The sequence below is a fragment of the Neovison vison genome, chromosome 2, assembly GCF_020171115.1.
Source record: "Neovison vison isolate M4711 chromosome 2, ASM_NN_V1, whole genome shotgun sequence".
Taxonomy (NCBI): Eukaryota; Metazoa; Chordata; class Mammalia; order Carnivora; family Mustelidae; genus Neogale; species Neogale vison.
In genome coordinates, this window is record NC_058092.1 from 226892112 (window position 1) to 226914635 (window position 22524).

General features: G+C 51.1%; 1 protein-coding gene across 2 annotated transcripts; it reads right to left on the reverse strand.

Annotated features, from left to right (window-relative positions):
- Positions 1-2048: 2048 nt before the first annotated feature.
- Positions 2049-7863, reverse strand: VAX1 (ventral anterior homeobox 1). Of its 2 annotated transcripts, none has more exons than XM_044236681.1 (3): positions 7432-7863; positions 6074-6268; positions 2049-2089 (listed from the first exon to the last, which is right to left on the reverse strand). In XM_044236681.1, exons 1-3 carry the CDS (start codon positions 7670-7672, stop codon positions 2049-2051), a joined length of 477 nt encoding a protein of 158 aa, XP_044092616.1. In that variant the 5' UTR covers positions 7673-7863. The 2 variants fall into 2 exon arrangements, with proteins under 2 accessions (XP_044092616.1, XP_044092615.1); XM_044236680.1 differs by lacking the exon at positions 2049-2089 and adding an exon at positions 3421-4190 and having other exon boundaries at positions 6081-6268.
- Between the last annotated feature and the right edge of the window lie 14661 nt (positions 7864-22524).

Consider the following 22524-nt stretch of genomic DNA (forward strand, 5'->3'; position numbering starts at 1 on the left):
GGAGGCTGCTTTGTGCAGGCCTCGCATGAGATGCCTTTCAGCGCCCCCCCCTCCAACCTCCAGCTGTTCTCCTTGACCTCCAGGAGCCCCTTCCACCTTCTTGCAGGCAGAGCCAGCTGTTGTCACAGAGGCCACCTGCCTCCTCCCTGGCCTCTGAGTCACTAGTTAGAGGCTAGAGGCCTCCCCAGAGACCTCCAGGGACCCAGGCGGCTTGCTGGAGGCTCTTGTGGGAGGAGGGGAAGCAAGACAGACACTAAAATTAAATGAATTGTCTATAAACGTTTTTTAATTAAAATTGTGATTCATGTTCTATGCAGAAGAGTCTCGTTAAGAACAATTGCACTCCCTGAGTGGCAGGAGAAGAGCGCAGAAGCTCTTCCCAAAGCCAGGGAAGGGAGGTGAGAGCCGAGAAATGGGGTAAGTGGCTCTTCTCCCTTTTAGGGATAAGCAAGCAGCAAGAGAAAGGAGGGAAAGCAGCTAAGGGATCTGCTTGATGACTCCCCAGGCTGAGGCTCCTCGGGGAGGGGGCTAAGCTTGTTGGGGACCCTTAAGTTAGGATTTTGTGTTTTCTTTTGTTCTATAAAATTATGCCACCTTCTCACTCCCTTCTCCCCCTTCTCTGGCCCCAGGCCACCAGCCAGGAAACCGCCACAGAGCCACCCACGCCTTGGCCTTGGGGCCACCCGGGCAGGCAGAGGAATCAGAGGGAGAGAGAGAGAGAGAATGAATATGAGAGAGAAGCAGAGAGACAGACTGACTGCAGAGAAGTAATGGAAGAGAGGAGAGATTAGGGGACAGAGACCCAGAGCACCAGCAGGGAGAGATCCTTAGAGGGGTAAAAGACGGAAAGCAGCTTCCCAGGGAAAGAAAGTAAGCAGAGGAGAAGGACAGGGAGGGGAGGAGCCCAGAGGTACCAAGCTAAGGGGTGTGTAGCGACTTTGAAAAACAAAAGTGAATTGTCTGGGTACTGTGACTGCTCCAAGCCGGACACCCGGCTCCTAAACAAGGCCCCAAACCGCTCAGAGACCCAACCCACGCTGAGCGCAGGAACTCAGCCTCCCACACTTTGCCGCCTCATTTCCAATGCTTCGGACTTGTGGTTCAGGCACCGTACCCTCGTGAGGGTCAGCTGGGGGGCTGACCTGTGCGGATGTCCCAAGGCAACTCTCTCCCCCAACCACAACACTCAGGTATGCGGGTGCCCAGAAGAGGGAGCTGGGGCCACTATGCCTGCGGGCCCCCGGGGCTGCTGGCTTTAGGGGAGTGTCTAGGAGCACCCCCTCAGCCTTCCTAGCTTCCCCAGCAACATCTACATCGTCGTCACCACCGCATACAGACGGAAGCGGGGAGGGAGGAGAGGTCTGCGCAGGAATAAATATCTAGTCCACTCTCCTGCCCCCTCAAGTTTCACTTTGAAGGCAGAGAGACTTAACTCTAAATGAGAAGAAAGGAAAATCTTGCCTGTCCCTGGCCCTATGATTGCACCAATCCAAAATACTGCTGCTGGGCAAGGACCTGTGGTTGGAAAACTTCAGTAACTGGGAATGTTAGGAGGTAGGAACTTGAGGGTGTCCCGAAACAAGTTCCTAAATAAACCAAGAAACACAAAGTGGGAGATCCAGGGGGGAGGGCCTGCGGGTCCAGCACCACTGGGATAGAGAGCCAGAGAGGGAGACAGACTCAAAGAAGTGAAAAGAACGGTGTAGCCAGATGACTGACTCTTGGAACCAAGGGCCACCCCAAACCTTTTCCCAGGAGCTCAGGGTACCATCGGCTGGGCCCCGCGGGCTCTGGGGCCACCACGCTATGCCCCAGGAGTCCCAACGCCGACACTCATCATTGGCTGAGTCTTTCTTCCTTTTCTTCTTCTTCTTCCTTTTTGTTTTTTGTTTTGTTTTGTTTTGTTTTTTTAATCCTTTAAACACAAGACAAAAATGCACCTCATTTATCATCTTAGATATATATATTTCACTCTCACCACATAAATACAAAACATCCAAATATCCAAAACATTCAGAACAGAGTTAGTAGCCAGAATTCAGTGACACCTACCCGCGTTTGAATCGTTCATTATTTTCTTCACTATTTCCTAAAAGAAAAGAAAAAAGGAAAAAAAAAAAAAAGCTTCCGACGTAAATAATTTACAATAAAATTACTATTTTAAAAATGCTCTGCGCTCGCTTCGGATGAAGGAATTACATTCTAGACACTGCGGCACCTCGCCGGCTAGGTCTGTGGTTTTGGTTAAAATGCGCGTAGCCGTGGCTGCGGGGACAGTGGTTGTTGCTCAGGTAAGGGATGAGGCTGTGACAGTGTCGCCGTCTGGGTTTCTGACTTGGGACGGCGGAAACCCTGGGGTTTTTGAGGGGTGGGATGTAGGGAGGGATGTCTTTGCTGTTCACGCAGGGAGTTGATCTGAATACAGAGACCACCGCGCAGGAGGCCGGCAGCGCTGCGAACTGGGGCTCGGTCCCTGTCACCGGGTCCTCGAAGAAATCCGGGCGTTTCCAGCGTTCTGGAAGGGTTCGGTGAATCCGGGAGTGGGGAAGAGGAGGCAAAGGGCACGGATTCGTTTCCAAAGCCAGCGATTCTACTCAGAAGCCCAAGAAGGTCAAGGAGCTGGTGGCGAGAAGCTTCCGCAGGCAGCCGCCCTGCTCTCTCTCCCTGAGGAGACTGGAGCTGTCGGCCACGGCCCCGGAACAGCCTCGGAGAAAAGATTCTGAATTTTCTTTCTTTCGCGGCGTTGGCTTTTTTCTTTCTCTTTTTCCTTTTAAATTCCTGTTTAAAGTCATAACACCCGGCACTGGAATTTTGCTTGGGCCTGTGGAGCAATCCCTATCCTGAATTCTCTTAAACCTTCCAAACTCGCTTGTTGAGAGTATTTAAAAACTGGTTTCACTTCATCTGGTTTTACGTGGTAGTTACGACTCTTGCTTTATTGCTGATTAGATCAAATGTTTTACCACCGTTGTCTACCTCCATGTTTGGTGGATCTCCTGGGGTCGGGGGCGGTAGTGATTGTTGTTTCTCTAAAAAAGGGGGAAAAAATCGGCAGGAGTTGTCCAGCCAGAAAGCTGCGTGTGCACCGGCTCTTCCAAGCAGTCCAAAAAGTGGGGCCCAGGGGCTCCCCGAAGCCCTGGTTTCTCTTGGGAGAGGAAGGAGCGTCTTCCTTTTTGGTCTAAAGAAACCCACCAGCCTTTTCAGCCCCTGGGGTCTGCGTGCAGCTTTGCTCTTTCAATATTCGTAAGAATCATCGAAGGCAGCAGCGGCCCGATCTAGAGCAGGGGTCCCGGGCTTTGACTTAGAACCAGTCTTTGCCCTCCAGGGCCAGGCATCGGTTGGGACATCAGGTGGCTAATTCGGTTATTTCCCCCAATTCTTTGGATTCTCCTGGATTCAGAAGGAAGTTGGGGCGGGGCTGGGGGGCACGGTGGAAAGGTAGAAAAAAGTAGCCCAAAATATGATTGGTGGCAGAGACTAGTGGGGAAGGAGAACTGTCAGAGGCCTCGTGGGGCCTGGAAGCCCAGCACAGGAGCCTCGGGCGCCGAATACGCGAGTCCATAAATATCACCACAATAGATACTATAAATATAAATACAGGCAAACACTTAAAATCAGTCCAGCGCTTTTTTCTCGGCCCCTTCTTTATTGTTGGTCCTGGAGTAAGGCTCGAAGGCCGAGGAGCTCAGGTACCGGGCGGAGAGTTCTTGCAAATTTCCGGCCAGCGAACCGGCCATTGTCAACGGGGCGGAGGAGAGGCGGCTGGCGACCGAGCCGAGCAGCGAGGGTACCGGTAGGCTGAAGAGGCCGTGGCCGGCAGCCGGCGCGCCCGCATGCAGTCCGCCTGGCCCAGCGGGCCCGGGGCCCGGAGCGCCGCCCACGGCCGGCGGGTGCGGGGACGCGGCGCCGGTGGGACCCGGGGCGGCGGCCGCGGCGGCGGCGGCCGAACCGGCAGCGGCTCCGGCGCCCAGGGCAGGCAGGCTGGGCCCGCGGAGCGCCGAGCCGAGCGCGCCGGTGGCGCAAGGCGGCAGCAGCGCGGGCAGGCCGGGCGGCGACAGCAGGCGGCCCTGCTCCAGCAGCCGCAGCACGCTGCACGTGGCCGCCGTCTCCGACACCACCGAGCGCAGCTCCGAGTCCTTGCCCTGGTCCTTCTTCTGCTTCGTGCGCCGGTTCTGGAACCAGACTTTCACCTGGGTGCAGGGGCGCAGGGAGGGTTGGAAAGAGAAGCGGGAGAGAGGGCCGTCAAGGAAGAGCGGGCTCCCAGGGCGCGAGGGCTCCCTTCGGAGCCCTCTCCCAGCCCAGCCGCACCCCAGTCCGGCCCCACCCGGCAGCAGGAGAGGGGCTAGCCCGGGGGCTACGTGGGCCACCTAGAGTTGGACCCAGCTCCGCAAGGCTGCGATTCCGGCTCATGGAAGCAGGCCCAGGCTGTGGGGGCTCAGAACTAGCAATAAAGAGGTCCACAACCCTAACTGGAAGGAAGACCAGAAGGGACTTCACGGGGCTCCCTCACTGCCTGCAGCCAGACACGGACCATCCTGGCTTGTGAGCTCACGTTTCCTTCCGGCAGAGCGGTAAGACCTGAAGGCTGCCCTGTAGGAAGTGGGAGTGGGCGGGCGGGAGTGTTGCTCTACCTTTCTGGACCCAGGCCCATTGCCCAGCCAACAAGCTCGGCTGTAGCCTCTGCGGAATTAGTCCTATCCAAGGTTTCCAGAAGCTGTTCCTGGCTTATGAGGGTCAGACTTGACCATCAACTAGCAGCAAGCAGGCAAGGTGGCTGTAGAAGGAGTAATTTGTGCAGGATGGACTAGGGGCCAAGCTTTCTCCATCTTCTCTCTCTGACAGCTGGATTGGAGGTTCTGAGTGATATTCTTAATTTATCACTCCCCTGCTCTCCATCATGAACTTTGGAATCATGGGAAGACATCAAGAGGCTGCGGTGAACTAAACCCTCTCTACCAGCCTCCCTCCCACTTCCTCCTCTCCTTTTGCCCCCTCTCCAGGCCTCGCTGGTGGCCCAGAATGGAGATTAGCAGCTATATGGAAAGGTCTAGATTTTGTAAAGCAAGAGGGGTGGTAGTAGAGAGAATAGGAAAAAGCTATTGTGCCAACTCATACTCAAAAAGAACATCCAATAGGATCTGTCTTCAGTTCTCCGCTTTCTGCCCACTTCCCAGACCTATATATGCTCCCTACCTGCTTCAGGGCTGGACGCAGGGAAGGAGACAAGCCCTTAGAAAGAAGTCTGCCTTACCTAGGCCAAGTTGGTGCCATGCCCTCACTAGGCCCAAAAGGGCCTCCACAAGGCAAATCTATCAGGTCCTGAAAAGCCTGGGTTCAGAGTCTACTGCGGCTGACTCCAGTAACAACATGTGGATTTCATGTAAAGGAAAAGACCTAAAGCACAGTTGACAGTGCTGGCTCCCAGGGCCCCTGATCTGCCTCTGATCCCATACTTCACATATAATCAGCACCGAAGACAGGGCCTGGTAAGTGCCCAGTGGGTGCCCACGGCCAGAATGGTTCTGGGTCCAGCTCAGGGCCAGGGGAAACCTTAAGAGGCAGGGTAGCCTGGCCGGCGCAGGCGAATCTCAGGTTTGTGCACCTTTCCAATCTAGTTGTTACCCTCTGCACCCAGGTGGCTTTGGCTCCAGTCCCATTCTTGCAGAACAGGCCTGGGTGTTGTATTACAAGGCTGGGGTCCCCAAAGGAGGTGATGCCTGGAAATCGGGCCAAAATGGGGTGACCAAGACAGGAGCAAACACTGGCTCCTTGTAGAGCAGAGGCAAGCAGGGAATTCTCAAGACTGTGATCCAAAAAAGAATTCCAAAGGACAGAATTTGGGGCCTCCTGGGCTAGGCCAAGGTGGGCAGAGTACGGACCCTTCCAGATTTGGGGGCATAGAGGGAAAGGAATGGTTTAAGGAAGGGGAGAAGTCGTGGGTCTATCACCCCATCCACCCTGTCTCCTCCACCTCCCTGGGAGTCTCATCCAGAGTCAGGCTAAGTACTGGGAAGAGCGGGCTAGAGTTTGGGGTGCGGGGCAGGCTTGTGCAGAGCTGTGCAGGCCTGGCCACCTGGTACCTGGGTCTCGGAGAGGTTAAGCTGCCTGGCGAGCTCGGTTCTCTCTCGGCCCACCACGTACTGGCAGCGCTGAAACTCCATCTCCAGCCGGTAGAGCTGCTCTGCCGTGAAGGACGTGCGTGTCCTCTTGGGCCGGTCCAGGTCCAGGCCCTTGGGCAGGATGATCTCTCGGATGGAACCCTTGGCATCTGAGAAAGGGGAGATGTCAGTAGCCAGAACCCTCCCGTCTCCCTCCACCTCCCTGGCCAGAGCCTGCTGGAGGACAGGGTGCCTGCTGCCTGCATTCGGGGTGGGCATGGGGGTGGGGGGAGCAGGGAGGGAAGCTTCGGCCATACCCGGGGACCAAAGACACGGTGTGTTTGGTGGAGCGAGGGGGTTTAACTCCACACCGCTGAGGGAAGGGGGAACCAGACTTGGCCTTTTAGAGCCCTTTGGACATGGGAGGGGGGAAAAATCCAAATCGGCTGATGTTCCTTCCGGCCTGGGAGTCTCGCCTGCGCGGTTTGCGTCCCCTGTAGCCTGACGGTCTCCCAGCTGACCAGGATGGGTTGCGTCGGCCCCAGCTCTGGACGCCTTGACCAGACCCCGCTCCCGCGGTCTCAACGCCCCACCCCAGGGTCTCCTTCTCTCCCGAGCCCGGTCGGCGGAAGGAGGAGGGACGTTCTGGGGGCCGGCGGGGCCTGGCGATCTGCTAGCGTGGGTGGCGCCTGGCCGGGGCCGGGCCTCATGACAGCCACCGCCAGAGCCCAGCGCACAACGCGCGGCCCTGCGAGACCGAGCCGAGCACCAAGGCGACATCCGCGGCTCGTCAACGCAGCCCAGCCTCTTCTGCCGGCGGCGGCTGCCAGCCCCGAGCGCGGCGCCGGGGCCCTCGGCCCAGCGCGCCAAATGGCCTGGCCGTAGCCGGCGATCGGCTCCTGTTCTCGGGTACCCGCACTCCCCTTGGGTGCACTCAGTCGGCCAGGGCGCCGGAGCTCGAAGGCAGGCTCCCGGCAAGTCCTCTAGCTCGCCCAGAGCGCGCTCGTCCTCCATAGTGTCCTGCTCCTTCCCCCAGTCAGAGGCCGCAGCCTGCAGCCTGGGCCGGCCTGCGCGGCCCCTAGGCTTCCCTGCAACCCTGTAGGCGGGGCCCCTCGGGGCTTGGAGGGTCAAGGCTCCTGGAGAGTGCGCGCCCCAGGTGCGAGTGCCCAGCGGCCGGCCAGACCCGGGGGCGGGGGTGGGGAATGGCCAGTAACTTTCTCGGAAGTCCCAGCCCGCACCTCCTCCCCGCGGGCCTGGTTCTGGGGCGCCGCGCTGCTAGGGCCCCCGAGTCCTCCCCCAAAGAACGCGCCCTGCAGCCCTACCCCATCCCTACCTCGGACCAGGATCCGGCGGCAATAATCCGGGTCTGCGGCCGAATTGGATTTACTTTTGTTACAATCGTCCGCGGCACCCGACGCGGAGAAGGCGCCCTGCGGCTCCTTGAGGAAGGCGGCGGAGAGGTTCCCGTCCGCACCCTTGCTCTCCCGGCTCTCCTTGTGCGCGTTCTTCGAGACCCGGGCAGCCTCTGCGTCCGAGTGGCACCGAACGTCCATTTTGTCTGGTTTCCCGAACATAGGAGGGGGGGAAAAAAGAAAAGAAAGAAAAGAAAAGAAAGGGGAAAAAAGAAAGAAAGAAAATAAAAAGAAAAAAGGGGGGGAAAAGGAAAAAAAAAAAAGAGGCACTGCGGGGACAAAACCCTACAATGGAGCTCCTGAGCCCTGCCCAGAGAGAGGAAAGCGGCAAGAATGAATGTCCCCGCGGGGCGGCTGCGGCGACCGCGGGCGGGTCAGCGGCGACCGGCGAGTGGCGCGCTCTCCGAGAGGCGGCGGGTCTGATCCAGGATCCCGATGGAGCAGCGGCGAGGCCGCCTCGTCAGCGTCCGCGTTCTCTGAGCACGTCCAGTGTCCCCAGCCTGGCGATCAGGTAGCAAGCAGACCAACTCCGAAATGCTGCGGCTCCCGCCCGTGACTGACACGGCGAGTTGTAGTTGTCCGACACCCGCGGGGACGTACACTCGCTGTTGCAATTGATTACGGGTAATTTCGCAGCCCCCACGTTTCGGTTACCTCATGAATACACTAAATTGTTTGGATAATATATCAGATCGTAATGGATGGTTTCTGTCCTTGTCCCCAATCAAGTAGGGGTTTAGCCAGTGAATAAACGGAAATGATTGGTCTTGCTTTCAGGAAACACACAATCAAAGACCCACACTTCCAGAAAAACTTTTGACAAGATTCATCCTGAATTGTTAGTACCATTAGCAGGCATTATTAACTTTCCCTTTGCCTTTGACCCTCCTGCTCACATACTGGCTAGAGGGGTTTTCTGCACACTCGACAGATAGAGCTGAATGAGGGGGGAGGGGGAGGGAAAAGAAACCAACAAAAAACGCTTACACACCCTGCAGCAGAAGAAAGCAGTTGCCTCTAGGGGGAAAAAGGGGGGGGGTGGAGTAAAAGTTTTCCCAAAAAGTATCTCCCCCGAACTCTAAAAGCCAAGCTTTCGTCCCAAACAACTCCTTCTTAACACACCTCGACGCTGACAGCCATCTTAAACGGCCACCTCTCTTCATTTAGCTCCAGTTGGATTTTTTTCCTGCCTGCACCTCCAGCAGCCTGAGGCAGCCCATTCAAAGGGCAGCTTTGTACTCAGAGTCCAGCAGGAGAGAGAGGGGGAGAGGAGAGAGAGCCGAGAAAATCTCAACTGTGAGATCTGCTTCAAAAAAAAAAAAAAAGAAAAAGAAAAAGAAAAAGAAAAAAAAAAGAAAAAAAGTTTTCCCCTAGCTATTTCATTGTCTCTGCTACAATATCTTTGAGAAAAGCAACAGCCAGTAATCCAATAAGAGCATTGATTAGGCTACAATGATTCAATTCAAGCGCATGGCCCTGTGCAAGGAGCATGCTCTAGCCCTTCTCGTCACCTTGCCGGGGCAGAAGCCCTCTCCACGCCGCTCTCCCCATTCATTCCTTTATGGGAAATGCGGAGCAAAAGGAGTGAAAGATGGCAATTATCTAATTGGACTATTAACAAACAGTGCTCTGAGTGCGGCGGTCTGGCGTGGCTCCTGGGCGGGGGAAGGGCCGTGTTCCCTGCCCTCATTCACAAAGAGTGCAGGGGCCGGGGAGGAAAGAGGGTTTTTTAAAGGGAGTGGGATGGGGTGGGGGGAGCGGAGAGGTGGGAGGTTTGGCTGAGAATTTTTCCACACAATTCCCAGAATGGGGGCGGAGGCGGGCGGGGAAGAGGAGGGGGCTGGGGGCGGGGGTGCCGGCGAGCGGGTGGGAGAGAGGGAGGGCGAGGGGGTGCGAGCGTGTGTGGTGGGCTCCGAGGGGCTCCCGCCCGCTGCCAGGAGCGCTCCGCCCGCGCCGCGGTCCCGCCGCCCCGCCAGCACCCCCTCGACCCCGCGGAGTCGGCGAGCCGGAGGGGCCGCCGAGGCGGGGGGCTTCGCGCTCTCCCCTCCCCCTGCCGCTCCCCACCCCCTCCGGCCCATCCGAGAGCCCACGCTCCGTCCGGTTCCGGAGGCCGCCTCTGGCCGTGGAGGCAGACCTTGGGCTTTTGCTTTATTTGATTGGGGTGTGTGAGTGTGCGTGTAAGTGTGTGTGTTGGAGAGAGTGAGTGATTGTCCTGAGCTACTCTCCGCAGGGAGGCGGGTTTCCCGGGTCCCCGGCAGACGGGTGGCCTGTCAGTCCTCTCCGGCTGTCGCCAGCTGGGCCTCCGGGTGGACAGTGCCTTTGATTCCCCGCTCGGCCCAGCCGTTCGGTGGGCCTGGGAGGGAGTGGACAGGGGGAAGTGTCCTCGTGGCCGTCCTGGTCTGAAGATGCACAGTGGGATGGAGACAAAATATAGCAAACTTGCCAGTTACTTCCCGCCACGCGCAAACGCCCAGGTTGGCGCCCCGAGGGCTCCACTCCTTTTGCGGGTAGAACGGTAGAAAGGCGCCGCCGCCGCCGGGTGCTGGCTCCCATTGCCGCGGAGCCAGTGCAGGTCCCTGGGATTTGGGTCCTCTCGAAGGGGATCCGGGCCGCTGATGGGGCCCTCATTTCCCTGGAGAGCTGGGCCAGAGCCAATTCCCGGGGCCTCCTTAGGCGGGGAGATGATGGGGTCCCCAATGACTGGCCCATGGCCCTTCCCTGCCACCTGGCCAGGCGTGGGGCCACGTCCCACAGCTGGCTCCTCCCCAACCTCGCCGGGTCTTTTGCGCAGGAGGATTTACCCTCTCCCCCTCCCCCCAGCCCGCCCACCTACCTACCTACCTACCTCAGGAGACCTGCTGCCTTGGAGAGTCCCGGACCCAAGCTTTGGCCCCGGTGGGGCCACCTGGGGGTAGCTCCCGGTCCCCGTCACATCCAGCTCAGCCGCTGCCTCCTTTCGGCCAAGGCTACCGAGGCCCTCCAAACCCACGCTGATACCTGCAGCGCCAGTCAAAGGCCCAGAAAAGAGTCTTTTAAAATAAAAATACCCAACCCACCACCTCTTCTTTTAGGTGGAGGATGGGAACCGGCCAGGGAGCGAACTGCAGCCCTTAGGACAGACTAGCGCTGTGGGCCATGGGAGCCCAGGGAGGTCCCTGCGTGTATCCGGCGTTAGATACGCCAAACTCTGGCCAAATCCCAAATCCCAAATTTGAAGTTGGGCCTCAGAGACACTTGCCTCTCCCCGCAGGGGAGTAACAGTGGCATATTTTAAGTGGGAACTCTTTGTTGAGCACTTAGGGGTGTATAAACTAATTTTCTCAAGCCCTCTCCCCCTCAGCAAGGTTAGCAACCTCCCCGTTTTACAGATGAAAAGAAAAAACAAACCAACCCAGAGACTCAGAGAGGTTGGATAACTTGCCCCAGTCACCCAGTGGGCAAGTGCAGAATTAGGATTCAAAGATATTTATACTCTTTTAAAGCAAACCTCCAGGGCTTCGCCCTTGTACTCCCGCTTTGAGTTTTCCAGAATCTCTGTGTGATCATGACATGTATTCAAGATGCGGAGTGATGAATAACCTTAACCGTGATGCTGGGATCTTGATTGTTCAGTACAGGTTTTCATGGATTTTATTGAAACAACATGAAATACACGTGGAAACATGGACGTCTTGTTTGTGATAATATTTCTTTCTAGACACGAGCATTTCTCATGAGTCTATCACCCTCCTACCTCCAGCTGCCTTGGAGTGAATAAAATAGTTTTCCTGAATCCAAACCTACTGACTGAATGCCCTAGAGCCGTCCTGGGGAGTGCGCCTTTCTAGCTGCCTCCGGGGAGATCTTCCTGCAAGTTAAACCGGGGAGATCTTCCTGCAAGTTAAACCGGGAGAACTTTAGCTTTTATTTATTTATTTTTATTACGTTAGTGGCCATACGGTACTTCATTAGTTTTTGATACAGTGTTCCATGATTCATTATTTGCGTGTAACACCCAGTTACACGAATTGCAATTCATGCCCTCTTTAATACCCATCACTGGGCTAACCCATCTCCCCACCCCCTCCCCTCTGAAACCCTCAGATTGTCCCCGCCCCCCCCAATCTCTCATGATTCATATTCCCCTCTGATTCCCCCCTCTTCATTTTTCTCTGTACCTTCTTTTTTTTTTTTTAAGATTTTACTTATTTATTTGATAGACAGAGATCACAAGTAGGCAAAGAGGCAGGCAGAGAAAGAAGGGGGAGCAGGCTCCCTGCTGAGCAGAAAGCCTGATGCGGGCCTGGATGCCAGGACCCTGAGATCATGACCTGAGTGGAAGGCAGAGGCTGAACCCACTGAGCCACCCAGGCAATCCTTCTTTGTGCCTTTTGAAGTTGAGTAAATTTGGGGGACTCTGCTAAGTTTCATGAGAGCGAGGACCTCTTTCCACCCCCTGTGTGGAAATGCAAATGTTAGTTGGAGAAGGGAAGAAATGGGTATATTATGATATTATGTTATTATGTTAAGACACCCAGTTTCATTAAACAGTCTACTTGCCCAGAGTCTAGGGGTGTCAGGACCTTGGCCTGGATCCAAGATAGGAGCTAATACATATAGCCCTCTTCATCCGCAGCCTTATCTGCAAACCCGTTAACTAAGAGAGCTCGTGGGCCCTAACTGCTCATGGCTTGGGGTTGGCAGCCCAAGAGGGCTGTTCACCGATGCCTCTCTCCCTCACTCTCCTTTCTGAGCCCTTGAAGTAACCGAATTCAATAAAGGAACATTCAACCCATAACCTGGTTTTGTTTTTTGTTATGCATAGCATTTTCCTGTGTGTGTGTGTGTGTGACTGGATTAAAATTCTGTGGGCATCCATCCAGAAAAACCATGACAGGTTTCTGAGAGGACACAGTGGAGGACGGAAGCCCTGGGATGAAAATTTCAGAGAAGCAGCTGCTGCTCCCAGAAACTAAAGCTGTGTGTCTCTGGCAAAGAAAGGAGAGAACTCAATCAATAATTTGGATAATCTGAGATAAGCCGGTAGCACAGAATACATGAGGACACAGGATTGCTCCAGGTAAAAGTGGTTTATTCTCATGAGGAAATTTGCCTCCCTCCCTGGTGCCCTTCCTACCCCCACATCACTGTCTGCAGGTGCAGACAGACCCAGAATAGAACTGGAGAGCTGGAAGGGTTTTTTAGAGATCATCTATTCCATAACCTTCATTTGACTTGACAGATGAGGAAAATGAGCCTGCAAAGACAAAGCAACTTGTTAAGGATTAGACAACTAGTTAGTGGGGGCATCTGCGTGACAATCCCGGTCTCCTGACTTTTTAAAGCTACACTCCCACCAGCACCCAATCTTCCCAGAGCCTGAACAAGATGAATGCTCTCTCTGGGACTGGGTGAAATGATGCCATATAAATGAACTAAATCACAATCTGAGCCTGGAGGGTGCTTTTTTTAATATGCCCAGCCTCTGCCCTGTCACCATGTTCAGAAAGTAGGATCAGAGATAGTACACATTGCTTTCCTTCTCCGGCATCATTTTTTTTATTTCGAAAAGGTGTAGGAGGGGAAACCATGCTGGCAGAAAATCTGAGATCTTCTTAGATTATGAGTAGTTTGGGGACAGCGTAACTTCATGCTTGAGGCATCATTTTAAAAGCCACTGCATCAGAGAAGATGATGCAACCAGAAATTAAGTCTCTGGGACAATGAATCAGGGCACCTGGTAATAATGACTAGTTAGAAACAAGAGTACCTAGCATCTATACAGATCTCGTCATCCCAACCAAAGTTGCAGGTGGTGATGGATCCAATGTTATTTAATTGCCACTATCCTCATTTCACAGGAGGAGGTCAAGGCACTGGAGAAGCAAATGAATTAAAGACTGATGCTGAGATCTGGTGCAGTCACTCTGGAAAACAGGATGGGGTCTCCTCAAAAAGTTGAAAACAGAACTACCCTATGGGCCAGCATTTGCACCACTAGCTACTTACCCTAAGAATACAAAAACACCAACTCAAAAGGATATATGTACTCTGGTGTGTATAGCAGCATTATCAACATTAGCAAAACTATGGAAACAGCCCAAGTGTCCATTGACTGGTGAATGGATAAAGAAGATGTGGTATATACCTGCAATGGAATATTACTCAGCCATCAAAAAGAATGAAATCTGGCCATTTGCAACAATGTGAATAGAGTTAGAGACTATAACCCTAATTGAAATTTGTCCATCAAAGAAAGACAAATACCATATGATTTCACCCATATGTGGAATTTAAGAGACAAATGAACAAAGGGGGAAAAGAGAGAGACAGGCAAACCAAGAAACAGATTCTTGACTATTGAGAACAAACTGGTGGTTACCAGAGGGGAGGTGGGCGGGGGGATGGGTGAAACAGGGATGGGGATTAAGGAGGACATTTGTTGTGATGAGCACCAGGTGTTGTATGGAAGTGTTGAATCACTAGATTGTACATGTGAAACTAGCATTACACTGTATGCTAACTGACTATAATTTCAATAAAAAACTTAAAAATTGGAAAGAAAAAGAACTGATACTAAATATCCAAAATGGAAAATGTATCTATACATCTAGCTATTGCTTCCCCGTTTTAACTACAGATAGAGTAGAAACCAATGTGCAGAGAGCAAAGTTCTGGGTTACTTGGACCACATTTCAAGCAAAAAATGCCACTGGACTCCACTTCTCAAATTTCATTTTGTATCAAAAAACTAGTTTCTTCGGTTCCTTTACATATTTTGTACATAGAAGCAGCATGCAATTTTTGAGCAGGAAGGGAGCTTAGAGTGAATTAACAAGATCTTAGTTAAGCTGGGCTGTCCAATCCATATTTATACGTTCTTATCTCTGTTCTACCACTTACTATGTGTGTGATGTTGGGCTGGTTACTTTGCTTCTCTGTGACCCAGTAGCCTATCTGCTAAATAAGGTAAGCCCTAGTATCTACAGGGTTATTATGTAACAAATGTTATCTACAGGGTTATTATGTAACAAATGTTATATAATAGTAGGAAACTATGTTACATACTATTGTGCTGGAACACCTGGGCGGCTCAGGTCATGATCCCAGCACTCTAGGATCAAGCCCCACATCTATATAACAGTAACAAGCAAATACTACTTATTATGGACTTACTGACTGCTATTATCTCATTTAATTTTCATAACAACCCTATGCATACCTATTGTGTTGGATTATAAATGGCCGTAAATTGTTTGTCGCTTCTCCCTTCAAGAGGTGGAGGGTACAGCCTGGATTCAAAGCCAGGACCATCCCATATCCAACTCCATGATCTTGACTAAGGAACTATATAGTGTTTCCTACAAAATAAACAAATTCTAAAGAATAACTCATCTGTTCATTTTTGTTCTTTATCTATGTAGACATCATATGGGGTGGGGGAGGGAGGCTACATACGTGAAAGACATACCATGTCACTCCTTTTTTTTTTTTAACATTTTATTTGTTTGTTTGTTTATTTATTTATTTTTGAGAGGAGGGAGAGGGAGAAGGAGAGAATCTCAAGCAGACTACTTGCTGAGCACAGAGCCAGTTATGGAGCTGGTCATGGAGCTCGATCTCATGACCCGGAGATCATGACCTGAGTTGAAATCAAGAGTTGGATGCTTAGGGGGTGCCTGGGTGGCTCAGTGGGTTAAGCCGCTGCCTTCGGCTCAGGTCATGATCTCAGGGTCCTGGGGTCGAGTCCCGCATCGGGCTCTCTGCTCAGCAGGGAGCCTGCTTCCTTCTCTCTCTCTGCCTGCCTCTCTGCCTACTTGTGATCTCTCTCTCTGTCAAGTAAATAAATAAAATCTTAAAAAATTATTTATTTATTTGACAGAGAGAGAGAGAGAGATCACAAGCAGGCAGAGAGAGAGGGAAGCAGGCTCCCGCCGAGCAGAGAGCCGGATGTGGGGTTTGATCCCAGGACACTGAGATCATGACCTAAGCCGAAGGCAGAGGCCTCAACCCACTGAGCCACCCAGGTGCCCCTCCCATGTCACTCTTACAACCAATAGAAAATAAAAGTGTTAGAACTGGAAATGGAGCAAAGGTGGTCTTTGCCAAGATCCTCATCACTTTTAGAAAATCAAATGGGGCCGCCTCACTCGGATATCAGTACAGAGCCCTGAATTTCATTTTCTTTTTAAAAAACAGAAATGCAGGGGTGCCTGGGTGGCTCAGTCATTAAGCGTTAAAGGTCTGCCTTTGCCTCAGGTCCCTGATCCCAGGGTCCCTGCTCAATGGAGAGCCTGCTTCTCCCTCTCCCACGCCCCCTGCTTGTGTTCCCTCTCTCGCTATGTCTCTTTGTCAAATAAATAAATAAATAAAATATTTTTAAAACATTTAAAAAAAAAACAAAGATGCAAATGAACATGTTCTGCTCTCACCTTTCGGAGATCAGAGCCACATTAATACTTAGGCTGGTGAATTTGGCTCTGAAATTCTTCAGGTAAAGCAATCTGAGAGAAGGAAAAGAAAGTTTGATTTCATTACATTTTCTGGATCACAGAGAACTTTGAGGTTTTCCAGGAAAACTGGCTTATAAATTTGTATCTTTCTAATAGGAGTACCTTTGGATTTCAAGGCATCTTTAAACCCATCATTTTCTAAAGTTCCTTCTTGCCTGAAAAGCTGCTGGAGCCATTTATTCAACAAGCAGCTGGCACATATTCTGTGCTCGTCTTTAAGAACGCCTTGTATCAAAACCAGAAAGTGGTTTCGTTTCAATGCATGGGAACATTTGCCCAGAAGTCACTTACCCTTTAAACCTCACCCCATCTAGAAGAAAGCCACAACCGAAAAAGGATGAAGACAAGGTTGTTGAGCACTTAAGATAATGTATCACAGGGTCTGTAAGTTACAACTGGGTTCTTTGCTCCTAGGAAACCTTCTCTATGCCTCATTCAAAGCCTATTTACTCTTATTTTCTATCTAATTCTAACAAGCCTAAGTCTCCAATTTCCTAGCTTGTGAAAGATTAGAGACATCAAATGGTAAAGTAAAGTAAAGTACTGCTTGAGGCAGGAATCTTGGAGAAAGAGAGGAAACAAACCAAGCAAGTTTCGCGATTTCACAATCTGGGGTGACTCTGCTTGGACACAAATACCTACAACCTCAAGGGCTCTTGAGGGCACGAAAACCATAGACTGCAACGTGAAATGGATAATCAAGGAAATGACCCTCAAAGATTGAATTGCATTTTTGTTTGGGAAGGCAGAGAAGCACATAACACCTCTGAGAAATATTTTAACACAAAATAAACTTAGAAAAATCACCCATGTTAGACTTTATTATAAGGGAGAAGTCACTGTAATTTTGAAAAGCAAAAACTATATTTACATAGAAGCAGAGCAAGTAACAAAGACCTCCGTTTATTCACTATTTAAGGGTGGCTCAGTTGGTTAAGCATCTGCCTTCAGCTCTGGTCATGATCCCAGAGTCCTGGGAGGCAGCCCCAGTGTCAGGGGTCTCTGCTCGGCAGGGAATCCGCTTCTCCCTCTCCCTCTGCCTGCCGCTCTGCCTATGTGTGCTCTCTCTGTCAAATAAATAAATAAAATCTTTCAAAAAAAGAAAAAAGAATTCATTAAAAATAAATAAATAAATAAAGGTGGCGAGGTGAGCTATTTAACCCAGGAATACAGAACCGAGCATGGGGTTATTCTTATCCCCAGATATTCTGTGTTAAATCCCTTGCAAAGCAGGCAGGGGGGGTCAAAGAATGCAGAAAGATGAAATGACTCAACCAAGGTCACTCAACAAAAACCATTAGCCCAAGCAAATAAAGGGGACCAAGGGAAGGGAATGCCTTGGCCCCAGTGGGTGTCCATTAGCATTTGCAAAAAGAAAGAAAGGAACTAGGAAGCTTCTTATCTATTTGTGAGAAATATTCATTCTCAGAGTTTGCCAAGATTCTCAGCTACAACAGAAGCAGAGGAACTGTGACCACAGGACCAGCGATGGCTGTAGACTGGTCTTGGAACCCAACGTGACCCAAAAGAGGGGCAGAAACATGCTCCGTGAGGTGAGGCAGTTGTCAGAACTAAGAGGCACCCAATGCAATGGAAGGGATGACATTGACCCTGGAGAGAGGTTGTCAGGTGTGTCAAGGAACTCCTAACACTACTGCTTAGGATTTCCACAGCACTTTCCCTCTTCAGAAGTGCTTTCCAAACATTAACTAATTAAACCAGCATGCCTTCTGGAAGGGAAAATTGAGCCTCTGCAGTCTGTTTGAATTATCTGACAAAGCGAATAAAAGTAAGATACAATGTTCATGAAGAGGAGTGCGCAGAACTGTAAACAGCTCTTGTGGGGGATTAAATACTGAAGTTTGGTGGGGGCGTTTGATATTCTCAGAAGCTGTTTTGGCAGCATGATGCCCCTCACCATAGTGAGTGGCCACAGATGACACCACAAAGGATTTTTCCGCAAACAGCCTGGGAGCTTGTGGCTGGCTGTGGCTGCCTCCCCTTAAGGTTCTTAAGGTTCTTTGGGTGTGGGACTTGTCAGAACCCTGGAGGGATGGAAGGAGGAACTCCCAGCTCTGCCCCTCATCCCTACAGAAAGGGCCCTATAAAGAAGTGCAGGGAGCAGACACCCTCCCGGTTCCCAGCACCACAGGCTGGGCTATATGGTGCTGCTGCCCGGGGACGCAAACACTTGAAAATACTCAGTTTCAAGACTCTACAGCACCTTTTCCCACTGCATTCTTCTTCTTCTTGTTTTTTTTTTTTTTTTTTAACATTTTATGTTTGAGTAATTTCTACCCCCAACATGGGGTTCAAACTCACAACCCTGAGATGGAGAGTCACATGCTCTACCCTCCTCCGACACGTGCCCCTCCTACTGCATTCTTAACCTGGGAAAATTGTTTAACCCATTCCTACGGTTTGGTGTGTTTTCCTAGAAGAAAAAGGATAAAATCAGATGCAAGTACGCGTAAGAGCGTTTTGGCTTGCCATATAAAAATTCTGCACTTGCCTGGGCCTGACACTCAGCCGTACAGAGCAGACCACAGTGTTGGCTGTCCATTCAACCTGCCCGTCATTATTTAATGGCTTAAAATCCCAGTGGCTCAGAGGAATGCCACTTCTTAGGAGAATGTATTTGGGGTTGAAGCAAAGAGCATCATTTTATAGCTAGAAATGGAAGTTCTAGAAAAAAAGGAAGAAAATAGGACCAGGAGTTTGGAGACTGTACTCTTGTTTCAAGTTGGTCACTAACAGGCTGAGTGACCCCAGACAAGAGCCTACTCCATCCGACCCCCACTTTCTTTTTTGGCTGAAGGGAGAGCAGGACAGAGATCCGTGATCCAACCGGCTCTAACGTTCTCAAATTCTGGGGCCACACGTGGTCAGCCTAGCACAGATGGGCCCTTAGGTGGAGACTCCTTGTTTTATGGCAGAGTCGTCTGCCGTGATTGCTGCTGGGTGTCTAGACAAGCTCCTAGAGAAACCGCAAGTAAGTCACAGAGGGAGGGCAGTCATGCTGAGCCTTTACCAATATGCCCCGTGGATTACTTTAAAACAGAGGCCAAAAACCGGAGCCAAATCCAGGCTGTAGTTTCGTGTTCTGTTTGGTCCATGTTGTATTCTTTTTTCCATTTGAGTTAATTTTCAGTGTCTTTAAAATAAGGGGATTTTACCTAAACCCTTGAACTCCAAGTCCCTCTTGAAAAATTAGGTGCTCTGGGTTGCACTGGACTCATTTTTTCACATCAGTAATGAGCTGGAGATAAGAAGCGCCTGCCCCATTGGAAGGGGCCCATGCTCCCCACCCTCCCCGCCACTCCCAGGCTGGACCCTTCATTCGCTTCACCAGCTTGGTCCTGGAGGCGTCTGGATCTAAGATGATGCTGAAGGGAGCAGGTGCTTCAGATGTGTTTGCTAATTGGGCTGCAGCAGAAGCTGTGGGTGCAGGCTGCCGTTTATCTGAGGAGCTAGCAAAACTGGAGAGCCCCAGGGTGAGTCTCGGGTCCTCAGTGCTTGCTGTTTCTGAAAAACGTCTCACAAAACTGCCCATCAGGGTTCAGGCCATGCGTGGAGTAGTTAGAATGCCAAGTCACATCAGGGACACCCCAAGTGGGGAGGAAGGCCTTGAAAGCAACTGAGCCCCATCCCTTCTTCCTCCTCAATTTGGAGATACAGGCACCACAAAGCCAGAGAATGTAAGAGAACAGAATAGTCAGGTAGTATAGTAGGGAGAACAACCACACCCACCTAATACACTGTGGGGGTGGGGGGTGCGGAGCTAAGCATCAGTCCTCCCCACAGCCCGTGCTACTTTACAAGTGAGTTCAGGGAGCCCAGAGGGATGAGGAAGCAGAAACAGTCAGGAGGCCAGCCCCCCTTCTCTGCTCCAAGACCTGCGTTCTCTGTCCTGCATCCAGAAAATCAATGGCAGAGCAGGGAGACAGGCGTTTGTTTACACTGCCAGACAGGGCGCAGCAGGAGAACGCGAGGATGTGTCCACGGGTTCAAAGGCCAGTTCATGAACCCTAGGAGAAGAGCAAAGAAGAAAGATTAAGACAATGAATGACCTGAACACCCAGACCCCAGCTTTGCTCCGGTTTTGTGCGAAAGGAGAGTTGAAAACAATAAAACCAGACCAAAAAATGATTCTGGTTACAGAACTGACTTGACAGTAAATGGAACATTCTATTTAAAATCTTCTTTCCAGAACAAATCTTTGCAGGCCAGAAAAAGGAGGGAGGGAGGGACAGAAGAGCAGACGTGGGACGACGTAGCACAGGGGCTAAATAAAAATGGAGAGAGGCACCTGCACTCCAGGATGTTCCTTCTGGCGGGTGCTTGGAGAGGGAGCTGCGCAGAGTGTGCTGACAATCGGAGAAAGAGCACGGTGCCTGGGGCCAGAAGTGACAGCTGCTGGTAAAGGGGACGGAGTCAGCAGCCATGAAAGACATGCTCAGAATGTCTGCTCACTCCTCTTTCACTCTAAAATACAGGTGTTTCGGAGCGCCTGGGTGGCTCAGCTGATTAAGCAACGGCTCAGGTCATAATCCTGGAATCCTGGGCTCGAGTTCCGAGTCGGGTTCTCTGCTCAGCAGAGAGTCTGCTTCTCCCTCGGACCCTCTCCCCTCTCATGCTCTTTCACTCACTCTTTCTCTCTCTCTCAAGTAGATAAAATTTTTTTAAAAAATTAAAAATTAAAAATGGTGTTTTGTGCAAATAAAAATGGTCTCTTAGGGCACCTGGGTGGCTCAGTCAGTTAAGTGCCTGACTTGATTTCGGCTCAGGTCATGATCTCCAGGCCCTGGGATGGAACCCAGCATTGACCTCCATGCCCAGCAGGGAGTCTGCGGGAGATGGTCTCTCTCCCTCTACCCCTCTCCCGCTCTCCCGCTTTCTCTTTCTCAAAACAAAGCAAAACTAACAACAACAAAAAAAAAAAAAACAAAAAAAACAAAACCAACCCAAACCTGGGCTCTCTCCTGTCCAGATTCTGCCCAAACTAGACTACCCTGTTTGTCTCCCTGAACACATCACACAGTCCCTCTTCCCAGCCTGTCTCCTCAAATCATCTCCTCTTCCTCCCCTGTCGCTTTGCACCAGCATTAGTCTAGCGCCTCCCAAGCCATCTCTTTCCTCAGGTGACATTTTCTTCTCATAGTCCACTTGGGAGTTCTAAAATTTGACCTTCCTGCTGTTATTCACAAAATTGACTGAAACTGCTATTACTAATACAAATTGCTGACCCGAAAAGAGTGCCCTTTAATCTTCACCAGAACTCTACGAAACAGGGGCTACTCCTGGTCCCATTTTAGAGATGAGGAAACTAAGGCACATCGACTTGTCCAAAGCTGGTCAGCTAACTAGTGACGGGGTGTGTGTGTGTGTGTGTCTGTGTGTATTAGTTTCCTAGGTCAGCCATAACGAAATACCACAGGCTGTGGGACTTAAACAACAGAAATTTATTTTCTCACAGTTCTGGAGGCTAGAAGTTCGGAGACCAAGGTGCTGCCAGGTTGGTTTCTGGTGAGACTTCTCTGCTTGGCTTGTAGACAGTCACGTTCCCCTCTGTCCTCACATGGCCCTTCCTCTGTGCTTTTGAGGAAAGAGAAAGCTCTTGTGTCTCTTCCTCTTTTTCTAAGTCCACCAGTCCTGTCAGACTAGGCCTCCACCCTTATTACTTCATTTAATTTGAATTACCTCCCTAAAGGCTCCACTTCCAATGGGGGTTAGGGCTTGAAGATATAAATTTGGGTGGGGGATTGGGATCCAATTTAGTCCATTACAGTGTGATATAATTTTTCCCTCATTCATTAATTTACTGAGCACTTATTAATTGCCAGACGTTTGGTTAAGTGGCTGGAGACATAGCAGTGAAAAAGCAAACAAAGACATTGCTTGTTAGACCAGAAGCTGTCCACCATCTAGGGGGAGAAGGTGTCAAAAGACAAGGAACATGGAAACTCAATCCCACTTCAGCCAGTGTTAAGTATTTGGGCAATAGTCATACGGTGTGTTATTGGGACTACTTTGGCCAAGCACATAGAGAACCAGGGGAAGAGTTTCCCAGGCAGAAGAAGTTAAGTGCAAAGGTCCGGAGGCAGAAATGTTGCGTATTAGAGGAGCAGAAGGAAGGCTGGCCTGGTTGAGCTGGGGAGAGTGGAGTAGAGCAGTTTGAAAAGAAGGACAGGGCCATGCCATAGAAAGCTTCATAGTTTGTGGGAAGGAAGTTCGTCTTTACTCTAAGAGCAATGGGAAGCCATATGAAGGTTTGTATTCTGATTTATGCTTTCAAAGGATCTCATTAATGGTGTGAAGAATAACCCATAGAGGTTTAAGAGTGCAAACAGGGGTCTCACCAAAGAGGGTCTTCATTTGTTCGCTGGCAAATATTTACCGAATATCTAGCTGCTAGGTGATGTGCTGGTACAACCCCAGGGAGCTAGGAGCCTCCTGTGTTGTAGGAGGAGGACTCCCAGACAGGGTGGTTCTTGCCCAGGGCACTTCCAAACTTCGATGAAC